At 39.9% G+C, this 26,825-nt stretch overlaps 1 protein-coding gene across 1 annotated transcript in view; it reads right to left on the reverse strand.

Moving 5' to 3' along the window:
• Positions 1-26,825, reverse strand: part of acaca (acetyl-CoA carboxylase alpha) — a 271,808-nt gene that overhangs the window by 168,667 nt on the left and 76,316 nt on the right. Inside the window, exons 24-29 of the mRNA XM_072589677.1 lie at positions 19,847-19,971; positions 16,510-16,623; positions 8,815-8,928; positions 6,490-6,579; positions 4,221-4,339; positions 24-47 (exon numbers count right to left, since the gene is read on the reverse strand). Coding sequence (XP_072445778.1) covers positions 24-47; positions 4,221-4,339; positions 6,490-6,579; positions 8,815-8,928; positions 16,510-16,623; positions 19,847-19,971 — 586 coding nt within the window. The remainder of the gene's footprint in view (positions 1-23; positions 48-4,220; positions 4,340-6,489; positions 6,580-8,814; positions 8,929-16,509; positions 16,624-19,846; positions 19,972-26,825) is intronic.

The following is a 26,825-nucleotide window of genomic DNA, read 5'->3' on the forward strand; positions in this document are numbered from 1 at the left end:
GAAAGTAAATTATTGTACAGTACCTGTTTAGGGTGGGGATGTTCCCTCTGAAATTAAACAATCACTGACAGGTTAGTGAAGGATAAAGAAAGAATTATAATTATTGATCAAAATGGATTACAAGTTCACATTAAAAATCAGCATATTGGGAGGTAGGATTGAAAATTCATTTTTTCTAAATGCTGTACATTAACCAGACAGGCCAAGCAATATTATAAACACATATGGACGCGTGCATACACACATTAATTCTGTATCTCAAAATATCCAGGACTTGCAACTGCAGCAACTAGTACAGCTCTGCTTTACAATGTACATATTCAACATCTCCAGTGCAAACGCATTGTATCGTTATCGTAATCATTGAAGGCTTAAACATAAAGGATTTTAAAAGTTTGTTCATGCAATGTGAGCATTGCTTGCAATACCATCACTTATTACCAATTCCTTACTGACCTCAAGGAGGTGGCAGTGAGTCATGATCATAGTCTATTAAAAGTACTTTCTTATTGTTTAGTTTAATTATTAGAATGGGTGACTCAATACACTGTCACGTAAGAAAAAGGAGGAAATGTTATTCCACACCTTTAATTGGACCTTTATTCCAAGACACAACAACTTTGGTTGAACTAGTTAGCTGTGACTGTAATCCTGTGAATGATCCTGAAAGTCCAGATTAGATTAGATTCCCTACAGTGTGGAAATAGGCCCTTCGGCCCAACAAGTCCACACTGACCGCCCGAAGAGTTACCCACCCAGAATCATTTCCCTACATTTACCCCTGACTAACACACCTAACACTACGGACAATTTAACATGGCCAATTCACCTAACTTGCGCATTTTTTGGATTGGGAGAGGAAAGCGGAGCACCCGGAGGAAACCCACACAGACACAGGGAGAATGTGCAAACACCACACAGACAGTTTTCGGAAACTGGAATCGAAGCTGTGTTCCCGGCGCTGTGAGGCAGCAATGCTAACCACTGAGCAACCGCACCGACCAAGGTGAAGAGGCAGAAAATTGCCCTGGGGGTTCCATTATGGGTAACAATCTGCTGATATGGCACAATAGCTTTGAAAGTCCAGGAGCCGTGTCATCTTATTTCAATAAATTTAACAGTGACCTCGTATGCAATTAGCCAGGGCTCAAATTCCCAAGGCTTCCCATCATTCAACACTGTCAGGTTTGGATTTAAGGGTGTAGTCACTACAGGTAACAGAAAAAAGCAGGGTGATCTCTGCCACTGGAAGTATGAACTATTTAAAAACAAAATAAGCTCAGTTCCATCAAAATGAAAAAAAAGCTTTTGAGATGGGGTTCAAAGGAATGAAACACTGGATGTAATTCCTGAATATTTTCAGATACAAAAGATAGCACGAGAAAACATGTTGACACGCATACATGCACACACCCATACAGTTTGCATGGCAAAATGGGTTTCATTCTTAGAGCAAGCATCATAAATTGTTGCAGTATTTTAGTTTTCAATATTATTTTTTAAACCAAGTCTATCTTTGATTCTTTCAATTCTGAATTAAATGATGATTAGATCATTTAAAATCATGCAATTTTTAACTGTTTTGGAATGCAGGCATTATTAAAATTCAGTATTAAAAAAAACACCTGTAACTAATATCGGAGTCTTCTCGGGTGAAGGGAACACACACAACAGCAGCCTGCACATTCCCTCACAGTTATGATTGATCTTCATACACATGCAATCAAAATTTCTCTTGGCCTTTACCATCAGCTCAGAGAATTTCATTTCATTTTTATTTTCACAGCATTCAAGCCTTTGCATCTGAAACATTTCATCTGACAGAAGTGGCTTTCACTTCTTCAAAATTTCCATGTAAGGGGAAAAAAAAAGAACACAAGCAAGAAGCATGCTAATAGTGGCATTTAAATCAAGTCATGATTTGGTGCCAGTGCAGGCCACAGTTTTATAAATGAGGAGGCGAAGCATAATAAGGTGAGAATTGATGCATTTCGCTTATGTAAACCTTATTGCCATTAACATTTAAAGTGATATTGTTGCATTGGGCATGCTTCAGCAAAACAAATTACACCACACAGCTTTCTCTAGACTTCAGCATATAATAGATTTCCACAGTTAGTACTTATTGTTAAAAGGTATGTATTCCCCCCTTTTTTTATCCTGTAGAATTGCCCTGAAGATTGTTTTGTCACAATTATATAATCATACTAATGCATTCCATGCTGATGAAATATTGTGAAGATCAATAAGCCTGATAGGCTGTAAGTCAAATCTTATTCAAAGTGCTATGCGATTTCCTTTATTAAAAGGTTAAGTTCTGTACAATTTATTCTTAAGTTCCACTGAACTTTTAAATCAGGTCTGCAAGATTTAAGTAACAATTTCTCATTGGTGAAGGATGTTGCTACTGAACCGTTCTTAGCAGTTCATGCAGCTCCTATATAAGTGAGAAAAAGGATGTCACTGAACTAGAGGAAAAACACACTTCATATTGTAGAAATGATGTACACAAACCAAGAGGATCCCAGTCTTCGATTCCTGGTCTATAACAACATCAACTAGGGGTGGGACTATGCAAATTACCCTTATTTGGAGCACCCATGAATTGAGAGGGGAGAAAAATAGCTATGGTAGCTGATGCAGCTTGATAAACTGTCTAACTGCACACTTGTGGACATTTGACAAAGAGAGGACCAGGTGAGCAAAGGGTTGGGCTGGTCATGGTGCTTTTCACACCCATCCAGCCAGTCAAATGACCTGCTGACACTGATTGTATATTCATACATTAAAAAAAAAGACCAATTGAATGAAATAACACGAAAGCAAAGTTTTTTCAGGAGAGATTGAGCGGAAATAGAGACAAGAATTGAAAACAGATACCAAACTGAAAATTAACTTCAATAGGAGGACAAAATGGAAGGAAGCGAGGAAAGCAAAAGAGAAAAGCGGAGACACACAGATTGAGTACTTTTATACAACATATTAATGGCATTCCTGTGACAAAAGCATATTAAGTGAGCAAAAGCAATAATAGACACAATTCTACTGTGATCTACCAGAAATAGAAACACTTTCCCAATTCCAATCCATGCAGCAGTTTCCCTGTATCACCCCTGTTTGGATACCTCATTGTTTCAACTTCTATTATCATTTAGAGAAATGGGACAAATGAAAAAGGCTGATGGCAAGAATAGAAAACTAAAATGCTGATAATTTCAAAGTTGCACTAGAACAGAATTCTGAAAGGTACAGGTTACATTCTCCTTCCCATTATCATTTGGATTGCTGTCATTATGCCAGTACATAAATTGCGTACTGAGCCATTGTGACAGTTGAATAATGTTTTATTACAGGAAAAATGAAAGCAGATTTAATCACCCTCAGAAACCTAACATTTTCTATTGAAACAAACACATTTAAATTCATGCCTCAACACGGCAAATATGAGAAGTTTATTTTGACAGAATAAAGTCATGTTGGCATTGAACGAAAGACAAAGTGTTAGATCCCATTAAAAACAGTAATCAGCTGCCTTTTATATATAAAAAGAGAAAAAAAAAGTGGAACACAGCTTCAGTGCATCTAAACAAACCAGGAAGTAAAGACAGCAAATTCCAGCCAGTCAATACCTGCAATTACTTTGCTGACAAATCCTCCACTCTGTTCAAACTACCAACCACAAAAACCATGGTTGGTTAAGCAGAAACAAGCACTTTATGACAAGGTAAGCTACTTCATTTTCCTGTCATGTTGTCTTGCATTCCAACCACTTTGGGGAAAGCAGACACAAATGGAATACATTTGGTGAACTGTTGGGTGGTGCCAGTTTCCATTTGCCCTGAACTACTGTCAAGGCCCAAAAATTTAAATGGAGTCGCCAAGTTGATAAATTAGACATTTACAGAAAAGTTTAACAAATATTTCAAGTGCATAAATCTCTCACCAGATTAGATTGCCTCCTTGTTATTCACCAAACTAGATATAAACTGTGGAGAATTACATTTCCAACATGGAAGGCAAACTATATAGAAGTTAAGAGCAATATTCTGGTACTGTACTCTATTTGGGAGCTTTGCTCATTGCTTTGCATATTGGAAAATTGCTTGCAATTTTCTTTCAAAGCTACATCCATGATTTTTGAAACTCCACATATTGATAAATACAGCTGTTCTGATCCAGACTTCTCCTCCCAGTATACAGATTTAAAATAAGTTAATTACCTGTTGGGATGGGATGTTGGCAACATGAACTGAAACTCTACAATGCAGGTTCCATCCTGCAGCTGACGATGCTGAACACTGTTCAACTCATATGCGATGTAGGCCCTTCTAACATATACCTGCATAAAAACAGTGGGATCATACGGTCATGGAGGCATAGAAATTAGGAACTGACTAGGCCATTCAACATCACTTGATAAAACTTTGGGAGATCAGATTTTGGTTTCTACTTTTCTTCCTATACCTTATATCCTTTGATTCCCTCAGTAGTCAAGGACCTCAGTCAGTCTTTAAACAAAATTCTATGACCCTGCCTGTAGCCACTCTTGGCAAGTGAATTCAATAGACTGTCACCTGCAAAGAACATTTCTGCTAATCTCCATTGTGATGATAATATGGCTTTAAGTGTTGTATTTCGTCCTTTTTAAATGAAGTAAGGTTGAAACAGAGGTGTCCAGCAGTCTGCTCAAAGCCAATAAAGTAAACATTTTGTAAAACCTTGGGGCTTTTTAAAAAAAAACGTTGGAACTGAAACAGCCTGACTGAATGGAGTCAAGCTCCTACAGAAGCAGGATTTTTGTTTTCAACTTTCAGCAGTTGCATGGATCTTGAAGCTCGATGTGGAAGCGTATTCCTTTCTTTGTTACAGCTAAAAGCTGGGGTTCTCTTCTTGTGATAGAATTACATATGAGAAAACTTATTTTATTGAATTTGCCTTTGCCAATGGTGTTTATAGGATACTACCAAATTGGAACAGTTAATTAGTCGTAGTTAACATATTATTTTGTTCTGCATTTTGATAGAATTACAGTTAAGCCAATTTTCTTTTATTTTTATTTCGTCTATTTTTACACTACAGTCAAATACAAAGTATGTTTTGCTTTATGTCATGTAGTTTGCCCAATCGAATTGCATCTGGAACGCAAAGCCTTACGCTGACTTTTAAAATAAGAAAACGTTAGGATCTTAGCTACCTTCACCTTTTTTGAGGTGGTTTAGTCAGGTCCATAACACCATCTTAAAACACGCTGTCTCCTTGGTTCTAGTTTCTCAAACAATGGGAAGCATAATGTCAGCATACATCCTGCCAAATCCCCTCAGGATCTGAACTATTTAAATAAGATTACCTCTCTAAACTTCTAAACTTAAATGGATACAAGCCCAAGTCACCCTATCTGAACATGCCATCAAAATTCCAAACTACTAGCTACAGCACAGAAGAGACAACAGTTCCACTTTAAGACAAATGAATGTATGTTTGATATTTATCAATTTTCTCCAACATCCAATTCACTTTATTGACATTCAAGCATTCCAACACCTAAAGACATCCTAATCACTGTCATATTTTGTCAAAGATAGTACATTTGACTCGAGGTAAACAGCAATCATGAATTAAGGGTCTAAATTCAAAAGGTCCTGAACTTCAACAATATTAAGATACAAATTTCTTCCGGTTCTCTTTCCCACTCTCTGTAGGAAACGCGTCTTTACCCAAACATCTTGGCATAGATGTAAGAAGTCAAAAATCATCTGCTCACCTATTTTAGGAACAAGTTATTAAGTATCATAAAACAAGTATCACAATTTTTCCAAGAAACATTTGATGTTTCTTGAAGTGTCTTCTGCCTTGAAGTTAAATATATTTATGATTGGAATACCAACACGGTGCAGAGTCAAAAATATGGAACACTGAATCACAATCTTTAATACGGCACTTGGGAAAGTAGACTGTAGAAGGAGAGGAGGAAAATGAACTCAAGAAAAATCAGATGCAAATCATTCCAGCCTGCTTCAGGGGCACTTTTAGCATTACAATTGGCCTCAGGTGATTCTGCACATTAAAAAAAAATCCAGCAATGCCCCCAATCCGGTCTTATTTGGGAAGCCATGCAGATATAGATGTCAGCTGAAAATAGCAGATAATGACATGGTGGTGCTCTTGATAGCCACAGATCAAATTAAACATCGACACTCAACACCTAAGCTCACATATGAACAATGATCATTTGGAGAACTGCTGGAACTTTTGCAATATTTTCCCAGCATGAGTCAAAGCCTGGAGTAAATAGGGGAGATAGTTGCAAGGGAAATGCTACATATACCTTCAGATGCTATGCAGTACAGGCTGCACCAAATGAAATGACATGCTTGCAAATATAATTTAACCTCCCTCAACAACATTCTCATTTATCTAACAATAAATAAAGCAACATAACACAGAGGAAACAGGAATACACCATCTACTGTGGAACTGTGTAAAACTAACCTCCAATGCTGCCATTCTCACCACTTGGTTACTATGATAGAAAAAATTGGGAAGAACATCAAAGATGGAGGTCTCGGAGAGGATGAGCTTCTGTGAATAAGAAAGCACATATGAAAGTGTTTCAATATATCTTATTTCAAGTGAGTTGGGCTACGCACATCACTATTCACATGTTTAATATATCTGTATGATAAAATTAGGTAAAATAGAATAGATATCAATCATCTTTTTACAATAAAGTTAATGCACAACATTAATAGACATATCTGGTAAAGCGGACAGGATAGGAAATTATGTTAAAACTGTCTTGCATCATGGGGAGATTGAAAACCACAGGAACAGTTCTTTATTTAAATCATTTTATGCTGCAGAAAACAGCAACACACTGAGCAAAAGTCAGCCAAATCCCCAGCTGAAGAAGCAGAGTGTGTTTGATAAAAGCCTAAGATCAGGTCACAAAGCTATCTTTCTGGCTGGAAGAGTCCATGGATTTATCCACTTCTTGGTAATGTTGTTCAATTACCTACTGAGAGATGATCAATGTTCGAGTAATAACTTGCCCTTAAAATCAATGGTCCCTTCTTGCAGTTATATTTTTTCTTCTTAAAAATTACAGACTTACACTGCAACAGATTTCAAATAGGACACATCAACCTCACAAACTTTATGCGTTGGACAGTCTTCAGATTACAGTTTAGGCAGAGAAGGCTCAAATAATTTTACCACGTGAAGGGAAAAATCACAATTCTGCCTCCTCCAATATCTAAGTGACTTTCATACGTAGCACCCTGACTGCAAAGTCATGACTGGAAACCTTAGCCTAAGCCTATTTCCAAGAGAAAAGCAAAATGAATTGAAGAATCTTTGCATCTTTCTCGCTGACAACAGAACACAGGCATCAACTGTGGCTCAATGGTAGTACAACAGTCTTATTCCAAGATAATAGTAAGCTCAAGTTTCACCCCAGAGACTGTGGCACTTATATTAGACAGCGGTGCAAGAGTGTTGCACTGTCAGAGTTTCTTTTTAATCCGGGGCTCAATCTGGCCTTTAAGGTGAATGTAGAGGATGTGATTGAACTTACCAAAAAACTCCAAGGGCCTTGCCCCAGCCATATCAAACAACATTATAAAAACGTTATTTGTCCGTATGAGGTAACAGTGCTAACTGCTGAACCAATATGCCAACCATAATATTTCTGATTATAAGGTGGCTGCTGCATTTCCCAGTGAAAATACTTTTAAAATATAACTTAATGGGAACTTTGGAACATGTATACTTATGTAGGTTTATTCCTTGCTGGTTGATGCATTTACCAAAGGAGCCAGATAAAAGTCTCCAGTGCAGCTGTTAAATAGAGGAATCTCTTCACCCTAACATCATTTGGAATGATTTACAGTTTATTCCAATTCATAACATTCCTTAAGGATAGGTTTTGCACTTTATTTTCATTTTTACATTCTATCACATGGGAGAGTTCCTAGCATGATAATGCTGCTTGTCACTTAACAAGTAGGGAGTTAATTTCTTGATATTAAAAAAAAGAGTAAATAACTTTTCTCCATAACTAGCTACCTAACAAAATTGTATTCTCATATTCAAAGTCACACACTTCCATAACTGTATTATCATTACTTCTGAAGAAAAAAACTGACATTGTCATATTGTGTTAAAAGCCCAAATTTAACTCCACAGTGTGGTCAAAAGACCAAAATAATGTAGTTAATTAAACAATTTAAACAATATAGTGCAGGTGTATCTATATACTCAATTCAAAAGAACTAACCTGTTCAATTTTAAAATTAAGGAGTTAACAGAATGTACAAGGGGTATGATAACGAATAGTTCTGGGTCTTTTTAAAAATACCCACAAAACTATAAACTTTGCTTGATTTGACAGCCACGCTTCAATGAAATGCTCATTATGCACTTATCAAATAAACCAGTCAAACACCCACAGCATTGAATATCAGGGAAGTAGTAGTAACAATCAGGTGAAATGGAGTATTATTAGTCCAATTATGCAAATATAATTCAGATCTCATTTTAGAGTTACAAAAATTTTAACATACTTTTATTGAAAGATATTTTTAAACCTCTATGCCTACATTTATGATGGAACTGGTCTTTGTAAGCTTGTCACTCCATCATTACACACTGTACTCCTGGTAACTTGCAGCACTATCACTAGCCAGAAATATAACTACAGAACACATTACACAGTTCTATGACAAAGGTAGACAAAGGACGTAATGATAAAAAGTTGCAAGCAGGTTGATTTTTTTTAAACAAAAAATGATAAATACTCATATCTGATGCAATTACCTGAAGGTTTTCAATGCAGAACTGATGTCCATACATATCAATGGCTGATAGAAAAATGGATTCCACCTGGTTGTGACGGAGCTCATAAGATGGCAAGTGTGACGCAATCAGAACCTGGAGAGAGGGGTCCACAGGGAAGAGACTAATTTGATTAAAACTGTACACCTGACAGATACAACTGACAGAACATCCAATGAAGGTCAATGACAATTTTAAAAAGCATCTGAGAAGATTCACTAATCCTCTACAGTAACGCTGCATTAAGCAATAAATATTTCATTGGAGTCACACCTAACACAGAGGAAGACAGGTGTAGTTTTTGCAGGCCCATCATCTCAGTTCCAGGACATTACCTTGAGGAACTCCTGCAGCAATGTCCTAGGGCAAACCATCTTCAGCTGCTTCAACAATGACCTTCCCCAAGGTCAGAAGTTGGATACTTGATGTCATTGCACAATGTTAAGCACAATTTGAAACTCCCCAAATTCTGAAGCATGTCCAAATGAAGCAAGACCTGGACAATATCTTCGCCCATGCCACAAAGTGCCAAATAATTTCATGCCACAAAAGTGCCAAATAATGACTAGATCAAGAGAAAATTTAACCATCATCCTTGCACTGTCAATGAATGAACACTGCTGAATCCCCCAGTATCAACATCCTGAGGGATACCATTGACCAGAAACTGAGTTTGACGTGCTACAAAAACACGTTGGCTCCACATCAGGTCAGAGGTTAGGAATCCTGAAACAAGTAACTCTACTTCCCATCTCCCCAGTACCAGGCTACCATGTACAAGACACAAGTCAAGAATATGATAGACTACTTCCCAACTGCCTGGAGTCCAGCTCCAGCAACCCTCAAAGACTGGCACCATCTAGGACAAAGCAGCTCACTTAAATTTGCATCACATCCACAAACACATCACTGACATTCAGTAGCAGCAGTGTGGACCACCTACAAGATGTATTGGAGAAATTCACCAAAGCATCTTATATAGCACGACCGCTACCAGCTAGAAGGCCAAGGGGAGCAGAGACATGAGACACAACCACCTGAAAGTTCCCCTCCAAAGCTAGTCAACATTCTGATTGGGAACATTGATGTCTCTTTGGTGTCACTGTGTCAATATCCTGGAACTGCCCCCCCAAAAGCATTTGGTCTATTATACTAGTGCTTCAAGTGGTTAGCTCACAACCTTCTTCAAGGGCAATTCTGGATGGGCAACAGATGTTGGTCAATGCTCACGTCGCATAACCAAATAATAAAACAAATTGAATTTAATTTAGATAAATGAGAGGTGCTGCATTTTGGGAAAGCAAACCTTAGCAGGACTTATACACTTAATGGTAAGGTCCTAGGGAGTGTTGCTGAACAAAGAGACCTTGGAGTGCAGGTTCATAGGATAGTGAAGGCGGCTTTGGTAAGCTTTCCTTTATTGGTCAGAGTATTGAGTACAGGAGTTAGGAGGTCATGTTGCACCTGTACAGGACATTGGTTAGGCCACTGTCGGAATATCGCGTGCAATTCTGGTCTCCTCCTATCAGAAAGATGTTGCGAAACTTGAAACATGGACCCATTCAGAAAAGATTTACAAGAATGTTGCCAGGGTGGGAGGATTTGAGCTATAGGAAGAGGCTGAACAGGCTGTTTTCCCTGGAGCGTCAGAGGCTGAGGGGTGACCTTATAGAGGTTTACAAAATCACAAGGGATGTGGATAGGATAAAGAGACAAAGTCTTTTCCCTGGGGTTGGGGAGTCCAGAACTAGACGACATAGGTCTAGAGTGAGAGGGGAAAGATTTAAAAGAGACCTAAGAGGCAACTTTTTTCAGGTTGAGGGTGGTACATGTATGGATTGAGCTGTCAGAGGGGAAGTGGTGGAGGCTAGTACAATTGCAACATCTAAAAGGCACTTGGATGGGTATATGAATAGGAAGGGTTTGGAGGGATATGGGCCAGGTGCTGGCAGGTGAGACTAGACTAAGGTGGGATATCTGGGCAACATGGACAAGTAGTATGGTTGTCCACCTAAGAAATTCTGCAGCACTGGTCAGGAGTTCTGCGCATCTTTCTGTGGCAGATGAGCCTGATCCTAGAGTCACACCTTCAACTGCACATCTAGTAAGTGTTTCTCGGAAGTGGAGTTTATCCTTGGCCTCGAGATCACTGTTATTCCTTTTTCAGATTCTTTTTCCATACTTCCTCTGGAAGAACTCTGCACCTTTATACAAGGGGGCTCCTCCTGAACAAGGGTCTGTTAGGTGTGGATGCTAATGTTGCATTTCTTGAGGTAATACCTTCAGGCAGTCTTGGAAGCACTTCCTTGGTTTTTCTCTTGTTTGAATGCTTTCCTTGAACTGGACAAAAATCATTTGCTTTGGCAATCAGATTGACTGACTAACTGAGTGCTATGGAGTCAATAGGCTTGTATTTGTGTTGTGTTTCAAAATCTTTAAATTTATGCCATATGTAATGTTTATTTTCTTTCTATTTTAACTGCATTACATTGAGTAAAAAAACTTCTGTCATAGTGTAAAACCTGAATGTAGCATTGTCTGTTTGTATTTCAGTGAAAGACCACCTTGATTAAAAAAAACAAACAAAACATGTTCTATCAAGTCAGATTTCAGTCTGGAATCTGGCTTGTTCAGTAATACTGGACAAGCCAGTGTTATGGTGCCGGTGCTGGACTGGGGTGAACAAAGTCAGAAGTCACACGACACCAGATTAAAATCCAACAGATTTATTTGAAATCACAAGCTTTTGGATCACTGCTCCTTCATCAGGTGTAATGTAATACCACTTGCTGGGAGCATAACTTTGATTTAAAATGGAAGCAAGAAAGGAGAGGATCATTTTCCCTCTCAATCCAAATACTTCCTCAAGTTGGGAATGAAAGCAAAGGGAACAGAGAAAAACTCTTTAAAAAATGCATTATTATGTGTTCAGTTGTTGAATCCAATGGTCAATTTCTGCTGCAGCAGCTTTCATTTAAGATGTAGTTAAAAGCTTTGGGCCTTGTATTTACATTTGTTGAATCTTAATCATATTCAGCAAATAAAAACCCAATTTTAATTGCTTCAGAGATGAAAAACGATTCTTCTTCCAACTTCCCAGAGGTTAGCGTCTGAATATTTCAGATAGCAGTATGTGCATGACCATTGATCCCCATTACAACTGGGTTATTGAAAGGCAAGTCAACCACTGTACTTGATATGTAACAGAGATAGCCAAATGTGTTTAAAATAATATACTATTAGGATGACTTGTGAACAATACACTCCCCAAAGTTTACATGAAAAATTTAGAAAATCAAGCAAGCTGTTTACAACTAAGATTCTATTTTGACTTAGAAATCCAGTAATAACTAGCAGATACTAAAGATAACAAACATATTTTGACAACACCTGCCAGCCCGTAATACCTAACCAGCATCAACACAAGAAAATGCATTTCTAATCTTCAACACCACTGGGTCAAATTCTTAAAGAATTCCTTACCATACACCATTGTTAGTACCACCAGCACAAGGACTATCTTAGTTCAAGTTGAGTGAATGTTGTTTCGTCAGGGAGGTTTGAATTGTGGCCAATATTTAATCCTCAGTCAACATCAGTAAAACAGATTATCTGGTCTTATTGTGTGCAGTTAGCAGTCACATTTCTCTTCGGTTCAACAGTAATAGTATTTCAAAAGTACTGAATTGGCTGGAAGGCACCTAGGGACACCATATGATCATGAAAGGTACCTATATTAATACAAAGTACTTCTCTTCTTTCTGACTTGGACAAAATGCAACTTTGCCAGGACTGCCCAGGGAAAAAAAAGGAAGTCTTATTACACTAAACACAAGTCGCAATATTTCATCAACTGGCACAAAGTCGTGATGCATTGACAAAAAAAAATTCATTTCCTATGGCAACCTGCACTCCTATTACACATTAAGCTTCATAAAACATCCCAAGGTACTCAACAGGAGTGGTACCAATAAAACCTTTTGACATGAGCTACAGAACAAGTCAGTACAGATCACCAAAGGTTTGATCAAAGGAGGAAGTTTAAAGGAATATCTTGCAACAGGTATACAATAGGGCATGAGAACAAAAAGTGGCATAAGATACCATGAGAGAAACAGCACCTACATGAAGAAAAGAGCACAAAAGAGAGAGCAAACACGTGAAAGAAAGACTAAGAGAAGAGTGGGAGTGAGCAAATAAAAAGATAAAAAGAGAATTAAGGAGTGAATTCCTGAGCTTAAGACCCAAGATAACTGAAAACCTGGTCAAATATGGTGGAATTGTTAAAATCAAGGAAACCAGCAAGTATTTGAAGAGTACAGAGACTCTGGGCTTTAGATAAGCAATGTTCTTTATCAGAGGCACTTGAAGGGTTCAAGGAGGCAAGAAAGAGAGATCAGTCTAAGTGATATACATGTGGAACCCATTTTTAGGTGTTATCAGCAAGATGCAGCTGTATTTGATAAATACAAATGGTACCAAAGATAAATCTCTGGGGAGCTGCAGAGGTATCATGGTGCAGATGGGAATAAAAGCCATTGCATGAGATTGCTTGGCTATGACAAGAGAGCTAAGAGCGCAACTATAGTTTCGGTCAGTTGGATGGAACACACTTGTTGGAGAAGGATGGGCTGAAAATGTGTTGCTGGAAAAGCGCAGCAGGTTAGGCAGCATCCAAAGAGCAGGAGAATCAACGTTTTGGGCACGAGCCCTTCTTCAGGAATGAGGAAAGTGTGTCCAGTAAGCTAAGATAAAAGGTAGGGAGGAGGGACTTGGGGGAGGGGCATTGGAAATGAGATAGATGGAAGGAGTTTAAGGTGAGGGTGATAGGCCAGAGTGGGGGTGGGGGCGGGGGCAGAGAGGTCAGGAAGAAGATTGCAGGTTAGGAAGGTGGTGCTGAGTTCAAGGGTTGGGACTGAGACAAGGTGGAGTGGGGGGGAAGGGCAAATGAGGAAACTGGAGAATTCTGAGTTCATCCCTCGTGGTTGGAGGGTTCAAAGGCGAAAGATGAGGCGCTCTTCCTCGAGCCATCGTGTTGCTATGGTCTAGCGATGGAGGAGTCCAAGGACCTGCATGTCCATGGTGGAATGGGAGGGGGAGTTGAAGTGTTTAGCCACGGGGTGGTTGGGTTGGTTGGTTTGGGTGTCCCAGAGGTGTTTTCTGAAATGTTCCGCAAGTAGGCAGCCTCTCTCCCCACGATAGAGGAGGCCACATCGGGTGCAGCGGATGCAATAAATGATTTGTGTGGAGGTGCAGGTGAATTTGCGGTGGATTTGGAAGGATCCCTCGGGGCCTTGGAGGGAAGTGGGGGGGGGGGGGCGGGGAGGTGTGGGCGCAAGTTTTGCATTTCTTGCGGTTGCAGGGGAAGGTGCTGGGAGTGGAGGTTGAGTTGGTGGGGGGTGTGGACCTGACGAGGGAATCACGGGGGGGGGGGGGGGGGGGGGTTCTTTTCGGAACGCTGATAGGGGAGGGGAGGGAAATATATCCCTGGTGGTGGGGTCTGTTTGGACGTGGCGGAAATGACGACAGATATATGGAGGTTGGTGAGGACCAGTGGGGTTCTGTCCTGGTGGCGATTGGAGGGGCGGGGTTCAAAGGCAAAGGAGTGGGAAGTGGAGGAGATGCGGTGGAGGGCATCGCCGATCATGTCTGGGGGGGAAATTGCGGTCTTTGAAGAAGGAGGCCATCTGGGTTGTACGGTATTGGAACTCGTCCTCCTGGGAGCAGATGCGGCGGAGACGAAGGAATTGGGAATATGGGATGGTATTTTTACAGGGTACAGGGTGGGAGGAGGTGTAGTCTAGGTAGCTGTGGGAGTCGGTCGGTTTATAGTAAATGTCTGTGTTGATTTGGTCGTCCGAGATAGAAATGGAGAGGTCTAGGAAGGGGAGGGAGGAGTCTGAGACGGTCCAGGTAAATTTGAGCTCGGGGTGGAAGGTGTTGGTAAAGTGGATGAACTGTTCAACCTCCTCGTGGGAGCACGAGGCAGCGCCGATACAGTCATCGATGTAGTGGAGGAAAAGGTGGGTGGTGATGCCAGTGTAGCTGCGGAAGATGGAGTGTTCCACGTATCCTACGAAGAGGCAGGCATAGCTGGGGCCCATGCGGGTACCCATGGCTACTCCTTTGGTTTGGAGGAAGTGGGAGGATTGGAAAGGGAAGTTGTTCAGAGTCTGCCTGCCTCTTCGTAGGATACGTGGAACAGTCCATCTACAGCTACACTGGCACCACCACCCACCTTTTCCTCCGCTACATCGATGACTGTATCGACGCTACCTCGTGCTCCCACAAGGAGGTTGAACAGTTCATCCACTTTACTAACACCTTCCACCCCGACCTCAAATTTACCTGGACCGTCTCAGATTCCTCCCTCCCCTTCCTAAACCTCTCCATTTCTATCTCGGTCGACCAAATCAACACGGATATTTACTATAAACTGACCAACTCCCACAGCTACCTAGACTACACCTCCTCCCACCCTGTCCCCCGTAAAAACACCATCCCATATTCCCAATTCCTTCATCTCTGCCGCATCTGCTCCCAGGAGGACGAGTTCCAATACCGTACAACCCTGATGGCCTCCTTCTTCAAAGACCGCAATTTCCACCCAGACGTGATCGACGATGCTCTCCACCGCATCTCCTCTACTTCCCATTCCTTTGCCCTTGAGCCCCACCCCTCCAATCGCCACACCCCGCCAACCTCCATACACATCATATCATCCGTCGTCAGTTCCGCCACCTCCAAACGGACCCCACCACCAGGGATATATTTCCCTCCCCTCCCCTATCAGCGTTCCGAAAAGACCACATCCCCCACCAACTCAACCTCCACTCCCAGCACCTTCCCCTACAACCGCAAGAAATGCAAAACTTGCGCCCACACCTCCCCCCCCCTTACTTCCCTCCAAGGCCCCGAGGGATCCTTCCAAATCCACCGCAAATTCACCTGCACCTCCACACAAATCATTTATTGCATCCGCTGCACCCGATGTGGCCTCCTCTATAGTGGGGAGAGAGGCTGCCTACTTGCGGAACATTTCAGAAAACACCTCTGGGACACCCAAACCAACCAACCCAACCACCCCGTGGCTCAACACTTCAACTCCCCCTCCCATTCCACCAAGGACATGCAGGTCCTTGGACTCCTCCATCGCTAGACCATAGCAACACGATGGCTCGAGGAAGAGCGCCTCATCTTTCGCCTTTGAACCCTCCAACCACGAGGGATGAACTCCGAATTCTCCAGTTTCCTCATTTGCCCTCCCCCCCCACCTTGTCTCAGTCCCAACCCTCGAACTCAGCACCACCTTCCTGACCTGCAATCTGCTTCCTGACCTCTCTGCCCCCACCCCACTCCAGCCTATCACCCTCACCTTGACCTCCCTCCACCTATCGCATTTCAAACGCCCCTCCCCCAAGTCCCTCCTCCCTACCTTTTATCTTAGCCTACAGGACACGCTTTCCTCATTCCTGAAGAAGGGCTCATGCCCGAAACGTCGATTCTCCTGCTCCTTGGATGCTGCCTGACCTGCTGCGTTTTTCCAGCAACACATTTTCAGCTCTGATCTCCAGCATCTGCAGTTCTCACTTTCTCCTTGGAGAAGGATGGACAAACATGCGCACACAAGAGACTGGTATACTATATTTCAAGTTAATTACAAAACCAGTGTTTTACCTGCCGAGCTCGGAGAGCCACCTTAGCATTGGTGGTTTTACTGAGCTGTGTTAACTCAGTTAGAATGGTAATTAGCTCATCAGTCAAAGTTGGATCCCGTCCACACAACTGGTCCTGAAGAAAGACATACAAAAAAAAATAACAACGCATACAGCTTTTTCAATAAAAAATTTAAAATTTCAACTTTTTAAATTTCTTTTTGCAATGAAAAGATCAAGAGAGAACTAGCTGTAGTAATGGAAGAATCCAGAGAGGTAACCCATTAACAACAATACTATGTCATAATTTCTGGCTCCAAATTGCAGAACTTTAGCCATTTTAGTATTAATGAAGGAATTGTGCACTAAAATCATAAACACCTTCTAAAGATAAAAATTCTCGAGAGAATATCATCACATAAAATCCCACACATCAATATATTTATTGAATTAACTCTACTTTTCACTAAATCCCAATTCCATTCAAAACTTGTTTTCTCTGTTTTAAGTTCATCACAGCCCCTTACCCATTTCCAATCCAAAAGGATAAGCAAATGATTAATGGTGAAACAGACATTGTAACAAAAACATTAAAACAATTTAATCTGCAATTCAGTTGTGTAAATCATTATCTTGTGCAAGGTATTACATCCTGCCCTTAAAATAAAAACTTCCATTCAGATGTCAAAAAAAAAAAAAAGAATTATTGAGTGGCATTATTTGGGCAGCACAGTGGTTAGCACGGCTGCCTCACAGCGCCAGAGACCCGGGTTCAATTCCCGCCTCAGGCGACTGACTGTGTGGAGTTTGCACGTTCTCCCAGTGTCTGCATGGGTTTCCTCCGGTTTCCTTCCACAGTCCAAAGATGTGCAGGTCAGGTGAATTGGCCATGCTAAATTGCCCATAGTGTTAGGTAAGGGGTGAATGTAGGGGTATGGGTGGGTTACGCTTCGGCGGGTCGGTGTGGACTTGTTGGGCCGAAGGGCCTGTTTCCACACTGTAATGTAATCTAACTCTAAATCCAGCACTCTTACTTAAAAGTATTTGATTGTGCACAATAATCAGGAACAGTAAAGTACAGGGTGATGGTCGGGAGGGCAAATGTGTGGCTCGATGTCTGGCAATGTTATCCCCACTGAAGCAATTAGTTTGAATTGTCTGAAAAATTGGCACTCAGAAAACAGCGCAATGGAATGTATTTCAGAAAGGGAACACAGCAATCTCAACTTGATATTTTAACATTTGAGGATTCATGCACCCATTCAACAATTTAAGTAGTTCTGTAGCAATCCTATACTGAAATCATTACTTTTAAAAAAAAAAGTCTTTTTATAATATTTATTAGAATGAGATTCTGCATTTCTACACATTTATTGCATTAATTCTACTTCTTAGTTAATCTCCGTTATTTTCAAAACTTGCTTTCTCTGCCTTTTTAAACTGCTTTAAACCTCCCAGTTCTGGTTCCAATCCAATAGGACCAGCAATGGTCTGTTCCCAGCCCTCTGAGAACATCTCTCTCCAACCAACAGCTTAAGACTGTGTGGAATAAATCAGTAATTCCAAAAAAACGTATAGAATACAGCTCATAAGCCAAGTGTCAACTCCCTCAACCACTATACCACCCTTTAATATTGGAAACATTAACCTAAGATCCCTCCAGTGATTCAGCTGACTAAGGCAGGGAGTAGCTGATTAAGGCAAACAGACCATGAAGGCCCAGTCCCATGTCCAGGCTGTACAGAGTTAGCAGATGTCAGCTGTAACGACAAAACAATTTGTAGCGATTATTTTGCCAAAATGAGATACATGAGATACTTGGAGGTTTGGTGAAAATAGAAACTTCGTTAAAAAAAAAGGTTTAACAACCATTATGTTGTAGTAATATAGAAATAAACAGTGGCGGTTATTTAACTGCATACCTCCAAGTGTCATGCAAATAATTAGACTGGTCTATTACATTAATAAGCCAGCCTTGCCACACATTAACAGCACAAGCACCAATTAGCTCACCACTTCACTTTGCCTGGTGGATGACCGAAAAGAAATCAAACGCAAACATATTTCATTCGAAAATGGAGGGGACAATGTATTTGTTTTAACCCCCAATAGCTTTCTTATTGAACTGTGGCATGGGTGGATTCTAAAGCATGCCAATGTGTAAATAAGACCAGAGTGTATGACTCTATCCATGAGCTGATAGGAAAAATAGTTGTATTTGCAGCGCACCTAATTATAAATGTTGCCAAAATTTGAAACTCTGAGGAATGAAGATAGCAGTAAAGTGATTGTGCTCCTATCTTTAAAAAGATGTCAATGATTAAATTCAAAGATCCATAATATACAATTGTATGATGACTAAAGTGAGCACACTTCACCTGTGTGAGTGAAGATCAAAAACTCATTAAGGGAATGTCAAAAAATGTTAATGAACCAGTTTCTTCAAATAGCCAATATATGCACATCACATGAAACATTCAGCAATAATGTTGTAACTGAGAACAGATAGCATGGAGAAACAAAAATGACACAGGCCAAGTAAATTGAAACATATGGATAAATAGGCGGATGCTGAGCCTCTGTCAGGAAGCTTCGCTCAGCAGTGTCAAAAGGTAGAAAGAGGGCCGCAACAACATTGCACTAATTCTTCTATGCCTTCTCTCTGTCAGAGCATTGCTCCAGTGGGGGATCCATGAACTTACCAGCAAATGTTTTCCTGTTTCTAAAACTCAAATATTTATATGTGCATTTTATTATTATGAGTATAGCTTAAATTATTAATATATATATATGTTAGGCATATATACAGATCTTATAGGGCCTGGTAAAATTGGGAGACTTGGTGACCAAAATTGCCTTGCTGTTTCTGACAAACATTTTTTGAATAAACCAAAATTCAATCATTTTCCAGGAGCTTAGCAAAGTGAGCTTTCATTATCTTTGTGTAAGTTTCCTTTTTTTTGTCCTCTGAAAATGCCAGCAGTGGTATCGGGTGCAGTCTGCCCTCGCACAATGTCAGTGAACAAAGCCGTCTCCCACTCTTTGAAAAGGACTAGCACCTCCATGACACCCCCATGTAATTACACACTTCAATGACTGGACTCTGAAGAAAATTGAAGACCTGCAAAGAGAACAGCTGCCGTTTCACTCTCCATCACCACAGCATGATTACATGAGAAATGAACAGCTCGGCTCAAAGCTACTTCGGAAATCTCAAAGGAAATACTGCTTTGTGTTAGAATAATGAGATTCTTATGGCCAAGCATTACTTAAAATCACATGAAATACTGTATAGACCTATTGCTCGAGATTAGCAGATTGGAAGCTGGAATTTCTGGACATAACAGAGCTTAACTTACAATAAGCATTGTAACAAGAAGGTTCTTCTTGGTGACTTGGGCGTGGGAGAAGATGTAGTTCAGGACTGTAGTCATGTCTCCTTTATGGTCCTCTCGAAGGGTAAAGACGCATTTCTCATAATGGCCTGCAGTTAGAAAAAGATATTACAGATAAATATCACTCTACCAGAACTGGCATGAAGGCTATCTTTTCAGTCTCTAAATCTTTTCTGAGAGAAACCTTTTGAACTTTTTTCTGCTCTTATTTCACTTACAGTCAAACCTCCAAGATGAATTTTTATTCTATGAAACCCCCGTCAATATGAACTCAATTTATCAGACCACAAAAGACGACTTAATATATTTAGATATACAACTATATAACTTCAGATAAAACTAAATATACATTTCAGTTTGCTTCATGCAGGTTATTTTCCTCCATCAAAATATGAGTTTGTTGCACAATTTGCAAATTCCGATTGGACTATTCAAATCAATGCCCAGAATTTCCAATCAACTTCTGCAAAACAAAAATCCAAAACATTCAATGTATGTTTAAAAATCCAATTTAAATGCATGCCCTAAAAATATAAATGCATAACGTGAAAGTAGATTTTGGGTCAATGAGGATGAAGCAGACTTGCATTTATATAACATCTTATGTTTAAAACTACTTCACATACAAATAATTACTTTTTGAAGTGTAGCAACTGTTGCTATGTAGGCCAAAACATGACAGCCATTTGCATTAAGCAAGAGCCAATAAGCTGCAATGATGAATGACAAGATAATCTGCTTTTGGTTGCAATGATTGACAGAGAAAGATCAGCCAGCTCACTGATCTTCAAACAGGCCATGGGTTGTTAGTTGCTCACTGGAAGACACACAGTTCAACATCTTTAATAATAAAGCACCCTTTCAATGCTGCTCCAGAATGACAGTATAGATTATATGCCCAAGTTTGCAATTAAAATGACCATTGCTAATTGAGACTGAAATAACAAGTTTCTGTGAAATTTCAGCCTTCATTACTGTGTAGATATTCTTTCTAGGATATTCCAATTTGGCACTGAAAACTAGAATAATGAAGAAATACAATTTATTTAATATAAAATGTATTGATAGATCAAGGATATGGACTTCTTTAATGTTCCATAAAATTATATCACATTATATTTAATTACATTACTCATGTTATATCATTTTTATAGCAATACCTGGGGAGAGTTGCAATGGTAAATCATTTTCCTGAATGCATATTCTTTAGAATGGCAAAGTAAGTGCAAGTTGGAGTTTTCAAAATTCTACAACGTCAACTGGTTCAGAATAAATATCACATGTAGTGTGATAACTCTTTTTAAAAAGCAGTTTTGCACACCATATAGAATCATGACATTTTAAAGAACAGAATAAAATTTCAAGACCAATGCGTGTAAACAATAGGTACCTAAAAGCCTATAAAATGTAATTTGCTGTGCTATGATAAAACAGGGAGCATTAACCGATTAGGTACTTAGACTGTCACATTATTTCATTTTGACCTCCAAGCTCTTCTTTGCTCTGATACATTCCATTTGTTACCATAATGTTAAGCGTTCATACGAATTGGTCTGTCGTTACTACTCAGACTAACCCGGCCTGTTCCCCCTCATGTTGAGATTGTGGCTCAGTGTCCTACAAAACTTTCTGATTTACTTTACTTATTTAACAAGGTGGCCTGTACTACAGGACGTCATGGCTGCTAGACTGGATGCTTTTGATTCAAGTCTTCTCACCATCAGAATCCAACTTCACTTCCACATGTTCAGACATTCACACAGATCTGTGCTCCATGCTAGAGATGCATGCTATCCTTACCTGTAAGGCTGTAAGGAGAAGCCTGGAAACTATAGACCTGAGTCTGACATCAGTGGTGTCTAAGTTGTTGGAGGTGATTCTGAAAGATAGGATTTACATGCATTTGGAGAGGCAAGGATAGATTAGGGATAGTCAGCATGGTTTTGTGCGGGAAACTAGTGTCTCACAAACTTGATTGACTTTTTAAATGAAGTAACCAAAAAGACTAATGAGGGCAGAGAAGTAGATGTCGTTAACTTGGACTTTAGTAAACGTTTTACAAGGTTCTGCATGATAGACTGATTAGTCAAGTTAGATCACATGAGATTCAAGATTAGCTTCTCAATTGGATACAAAAGTGGCTTTATGGTAGGAGACAGAGGGTGGTGGAGGGTTGCTTTTTGAACTGGTGCCAAAAAGGTAGGCAGGGTGATTAGGAAAGTGTTTAGCATACTTGCCTTCATTGCTCAGACATTTGTGTTTAGGATTTGGGAAGTCATGTTGAGGTTATATAGGTCGTTGGTTAGGCCTCTTCTGGAGTACTATTTGCCATTCTGGTCGCCCTGTTATAAGGAAGGATACCATTAAACTGGACAGTGTTCAGAAAAGATTGTCCAGGATGTTGCCAGGAATGGAAGGTTTGAGATTAAAAATAGACTGGAAAGATTGGGACTTTTTCACGAGAGCATAAGAGGTTGAGGGGTGACCTTACTGAGGTTTATAAAATCATGAGGGTCTTTCCCCTGGGTGGGGGAGTTCAAAACTAGGTGCACATTTTTAAGGTGAGAGGAGAAACATTTAAAATGCACATGAGGGACATCTTTCTTTTAAACAGTGGTTCAAGTGTGGAATGAACCACCAGAGAAAGGGATGGATGCAGGTACACTTGCAACGTTTAAGAAACATTTGGACAAGCTAATGATTAGGAAAGGCTTGGAGGGATATGGGCCAAGTGCAGGCAAATGGGGCTAGTCTAGTTTGGGAACATGGTCGGAGTGGACTGGTTGGACCAAAGGGTCTAATTCCATGCTGCATGACTCTACCTTCTAATCTTTAGAACTCCTTGAAATAATACAAATTTACCTATCTGAACTATTAAATAGCCTACAGCAATTACCGTGTCCATCCTTTGCATACCAATGGCTTCTTCTGGGTCAAAAGAGTTGCAACAGGATTCATAATTACAGGAAAATAATAGCCTGTAGCGAATCACATATTATTCTAAGACTATGTGGGACTGAGTTCAAATGGCATGCTCTCTGAAGGCTACTGTATTTAATTTCTGCAAGTCTCTCAGGTCAATGGTTTCTTTTGCTTTTTTGAGGGATGTTTTCAAACCACTTGGTACTTTTGCATTTTCTGCTCCATGACAGAGGCCAAGAAGATTCATAATCAACTGTCCAAATGGAGCCAACTAAGGTCAGCCATGGCACTTGTGAAAAACAACTGGTTTCAGGATGAGAGGATAACTCATTGCAATTTTTAAAAAATTGTGTGTAAACATCAGGCAAATACAAGGTCAGGCTCAGGTGTGCTGCCCTCTGCAATTGATTAACCCAATTAACAATACACAAATGTGAAGATCATTCGAGTGATTTTCCATTGGACTTTTGGCAAACATGGAACTGTGGAGCAGCAATAATAACTGTTTATATCAAGATTGCCTCCTTAACCTTTCATCAAAACAGCAGTATCTTTACAGAAGGCTAAATGTTACATTATTTGGTTTCAATAAGTTGTTCAGTCAATATATGTATGCAGCATCATGGCTTTATACATTTTGCATACCTGAATTACATGAATGATGGTAATCTGCCCTACTGCTGGGGCTGGCAAAGCAATTATTACAATCTAACAAAACAAAATTTGGATAACACAACTAGTCAATGGAGTTTTACACTGCACACTCTTGAGATACAGCTATTTGCTATTCCAACTATCTAAAATTTGGGGCGAGATAGAGGATATTTTCAGAGCTTGCTAATTATGATGTGACTTTTGTGCAATATTTTTCAGGCAGCTGAAGGCTTAGTCAAAATGACATTAAAATATTGTTGTACAATAAAATAGATTTGGTTATCTGGTTGGCATGGACGGGTTGGACCGAAGGGTCCGTTCCATGCTGTACATCTCTATGACTCTATAATAGTAAAATGCAACAAGAACACCTTGTTGGGGCATTAAATAGTGATGTCTCTCCTTGCTTTGATAACAAATATCCTATGAGTCACCACACTACTCCCTTAAAATACATCATTGGAGAATTTTCCACATATCATTGAGAATTTTATTGTGGATTGGTTCACAGACCTTGGGCTTACAGTGGATGTGGCAAGGATGGATTACAAATGGCTATTTGGTGAGAAATAAGCTTAATCAGTTAGCCTGCCATCTTTTGGCCAATTGCATAGAATGTCATCAAATTATACGGAACAAATATTGGTGCATATCATTGTTAAAAATGCACACAATCTTTTGCATTTATTGCATATACTCCACTGGTCACAGGCCTCGAGTCTGAAAAACAACCCTCCACCACCACCCTCTGTCTACTACCTTCGGGGCAGTTATGTATCCAAATGGCTAGTTCTCCCTGCATTCCGTGAGATCTAATCTTGCTAACCAGTCTCCCATGGGGAACCTTGTCGAACGCCTTACTGAAGTCCATACAGATCACATTACTGCTCTGCCCTCATCAATTCTCTTTGTTTTGAAGATTCCTGCTATAGTAAGGGAACAACAGGCAAGAACCCCCAGATAATTTTATCCAGATATTGGTTTTTGGATTATTATTTGCTTCCAAATAAGCCATTATGCAAAAAAAAAGCAGAGTTATTGCACGATATGACATCCATCCCTAAATGTCAAGGGCTAACAGCATTCTGTAACAAGCAGAAGTCGTAAAACTATTTTGCATTCATAAATCCAAAAATAATGACTTCAATTAACAATACTGTCTGCTTTCTGAGACAATAAGTAGAAAGATAGTAGCTCTGGAATCAGCATTAAATATTACTGGGAGTAGTTTGCCCCCAAGCTGTACCAGATGCTATAAAACAAAAACGGAGTGTGGAGATCTCAAATATTCATTTAATGAAGTTTGCTTGTGGTGTCCACTTCAGATGGAAATACTAGAAAGTTTGACAGTGCTGCTGTTCAGGAAAAAGTGGGAACAAATGCTGAGTGCCAATTTCACTGCATTGTATCCATCCTTCCAGTGCTCTTGTAGAGAGGGACACAATGTTGTTCACAGTGCGAGACTGTACGAGCAACATATTCCCAGCATTTCAATACAAACACATTTCTCGTGTTACTCCAGGGTACCATACAAAATTTATTTTCTCTTGCTCACTATTTTTCTCTGGTATCAGTCCACGGTCAGAGGTAGGTAAACAACAAATATTCTGTTCCATCAATAAACTTTCCAACCAGCCACTAGTGAGTGTGTGGTAGTGATGTGGACCAGACCACTTTTGATGACTTTGAATACATACTATGGAGGATTTAGAATTAAAGTAGGACTATTGTATATTTGTTACTTTGCTTTATAACTCATCGGGAAGGCAGGTCATTCTGCATGCCCACATTCTAAACAGGCCCTCATGAACTGAGTTTCTTTCAATGTATCACATGGAATTGCAAGGCTGTAAAATTGCTGTAGGACAGCATAAGAAAAGTGTAAAGATTTGGTAAACAATGAATGAAAACAACTGTTGTTTAAGCATTATTGTTGTGCAACAACTTGACAAAAGCATCTGGATAAGTGATGTTAGGATTTTTGCACTCAAACAAAAAAGATTCATTGCTTGCATTGCCACCTCCCCACCCCACCTTCTAAACACTCTCTACTCAAGGGACATAGCCAAGAATTTATAATGAAAAACAAAGAACAAGCAGTGCACTCTTGACACTCTATAATACTAATGCTGAAAGCAATCTACTGTCCTGCATCATCCTGACACCTATTTTCATCAAAATGGATAGGTTGAAGACTCAAAAGGATAACCTTGAAATTGTGATTAAAGGCTTTAATTTATTTTTGTTACCTTCATATTCTTGTTTGTTTTCTCTACCAATTTTCCCTCCTCTCCTAACTGTGTTGACTCCTTATTCAGTTTACTGTCTCAGTCACTGAGCATCCTCCACTTATAGGACCATATTCATTTACTCGCATCAAAACTGTTCATGGTCAATCTGTCATAAAAGTATGGTCATTAAGCCTGATAAGAAACCCCCAGTGGCCTTCCCCATACACCATTCGATAATAAATACTATAGACAGTAATAGATCCTTTAACAATCTTTCTTCCTAGATGCAATACTTGCCCTGTATCCATATTGATGTACCTACCAAATTTTGGCCCGCTTAGAAACATTTGCTAGGATTTTTATACACAGTCTTTCTGCTGCCTCATCAGACTTCACTGCTCTAATTAACAAGTCCAATAATTAAAAGTACAACAAAGCTGCATTGTTATCATTTTTAACAATGTGTTTAAGAAATTCATATGCACGCCTATATAATGACATGTTGTCGAGTGAAGAGGAAGTGGGGAGGCTGCAGAAGGACTTTGTCAGGCTAGGAGAGTGGGCTAAGAAGTGGCACATGGAATACAATGTGGAAAAGAGTATGGCTATGTACAATGAAAGGAAGAATAGAGGTGCAGATTATTTTCTAAATGGGGAAAGGCTTCAGAAATTTGAAGCACCAAGTGACTTAGGAATCCTAGCTCAGGATTCTCTTAAGGATAACATGCAGTTCAGTTGGCAGTTAGGAAGACCAATGCAACGTTAGCAATCATTTCAAGAGGGCTAGAAAATAAGAACAAAGATGTACTGCTGACACTGTGTATAAGGCTCTGTTCAGACAACATTCAATTCAGAAATCGACAGCAAGGAAACAGACCCTTTGGTCCAACTCATCCATGCCGACTAGATAACCTAATCTGATCTAGTCCCTTTGCCAGCACTTGTTCATATACACATCCTGATGCCTTTTAAATGCTGTAATTGTCTCAGCTTCCACCACTTCCTCTGGCAGCTCATTCCATACAAGCACCACCCTGTGTGAAAAAGTTGCCCCTTAGCTCCCTTTTAAATCTCACCATCTCACCTTGAACTTATACCCCTCTAGTTCTGGGAAGAGACCTTGTCTATTTACTCTA

The sequence above is a fragment of the Chiloscyllium punctatum genome, chromosome 19, assembly GCF_047496795.1.
Source record: "Chiloscyllium punctatum isolate Juve2018m chromosome 19, sChiPun1.3, whole genome shotgun sequence".
Lineage (NCBI taxonomy): Eukaryota > Metazoa > Chordata > Chondrichthyes > Orectolobiformes > Hemiscylliidae > Chiloscyllium > Chiloscyllium punctatum.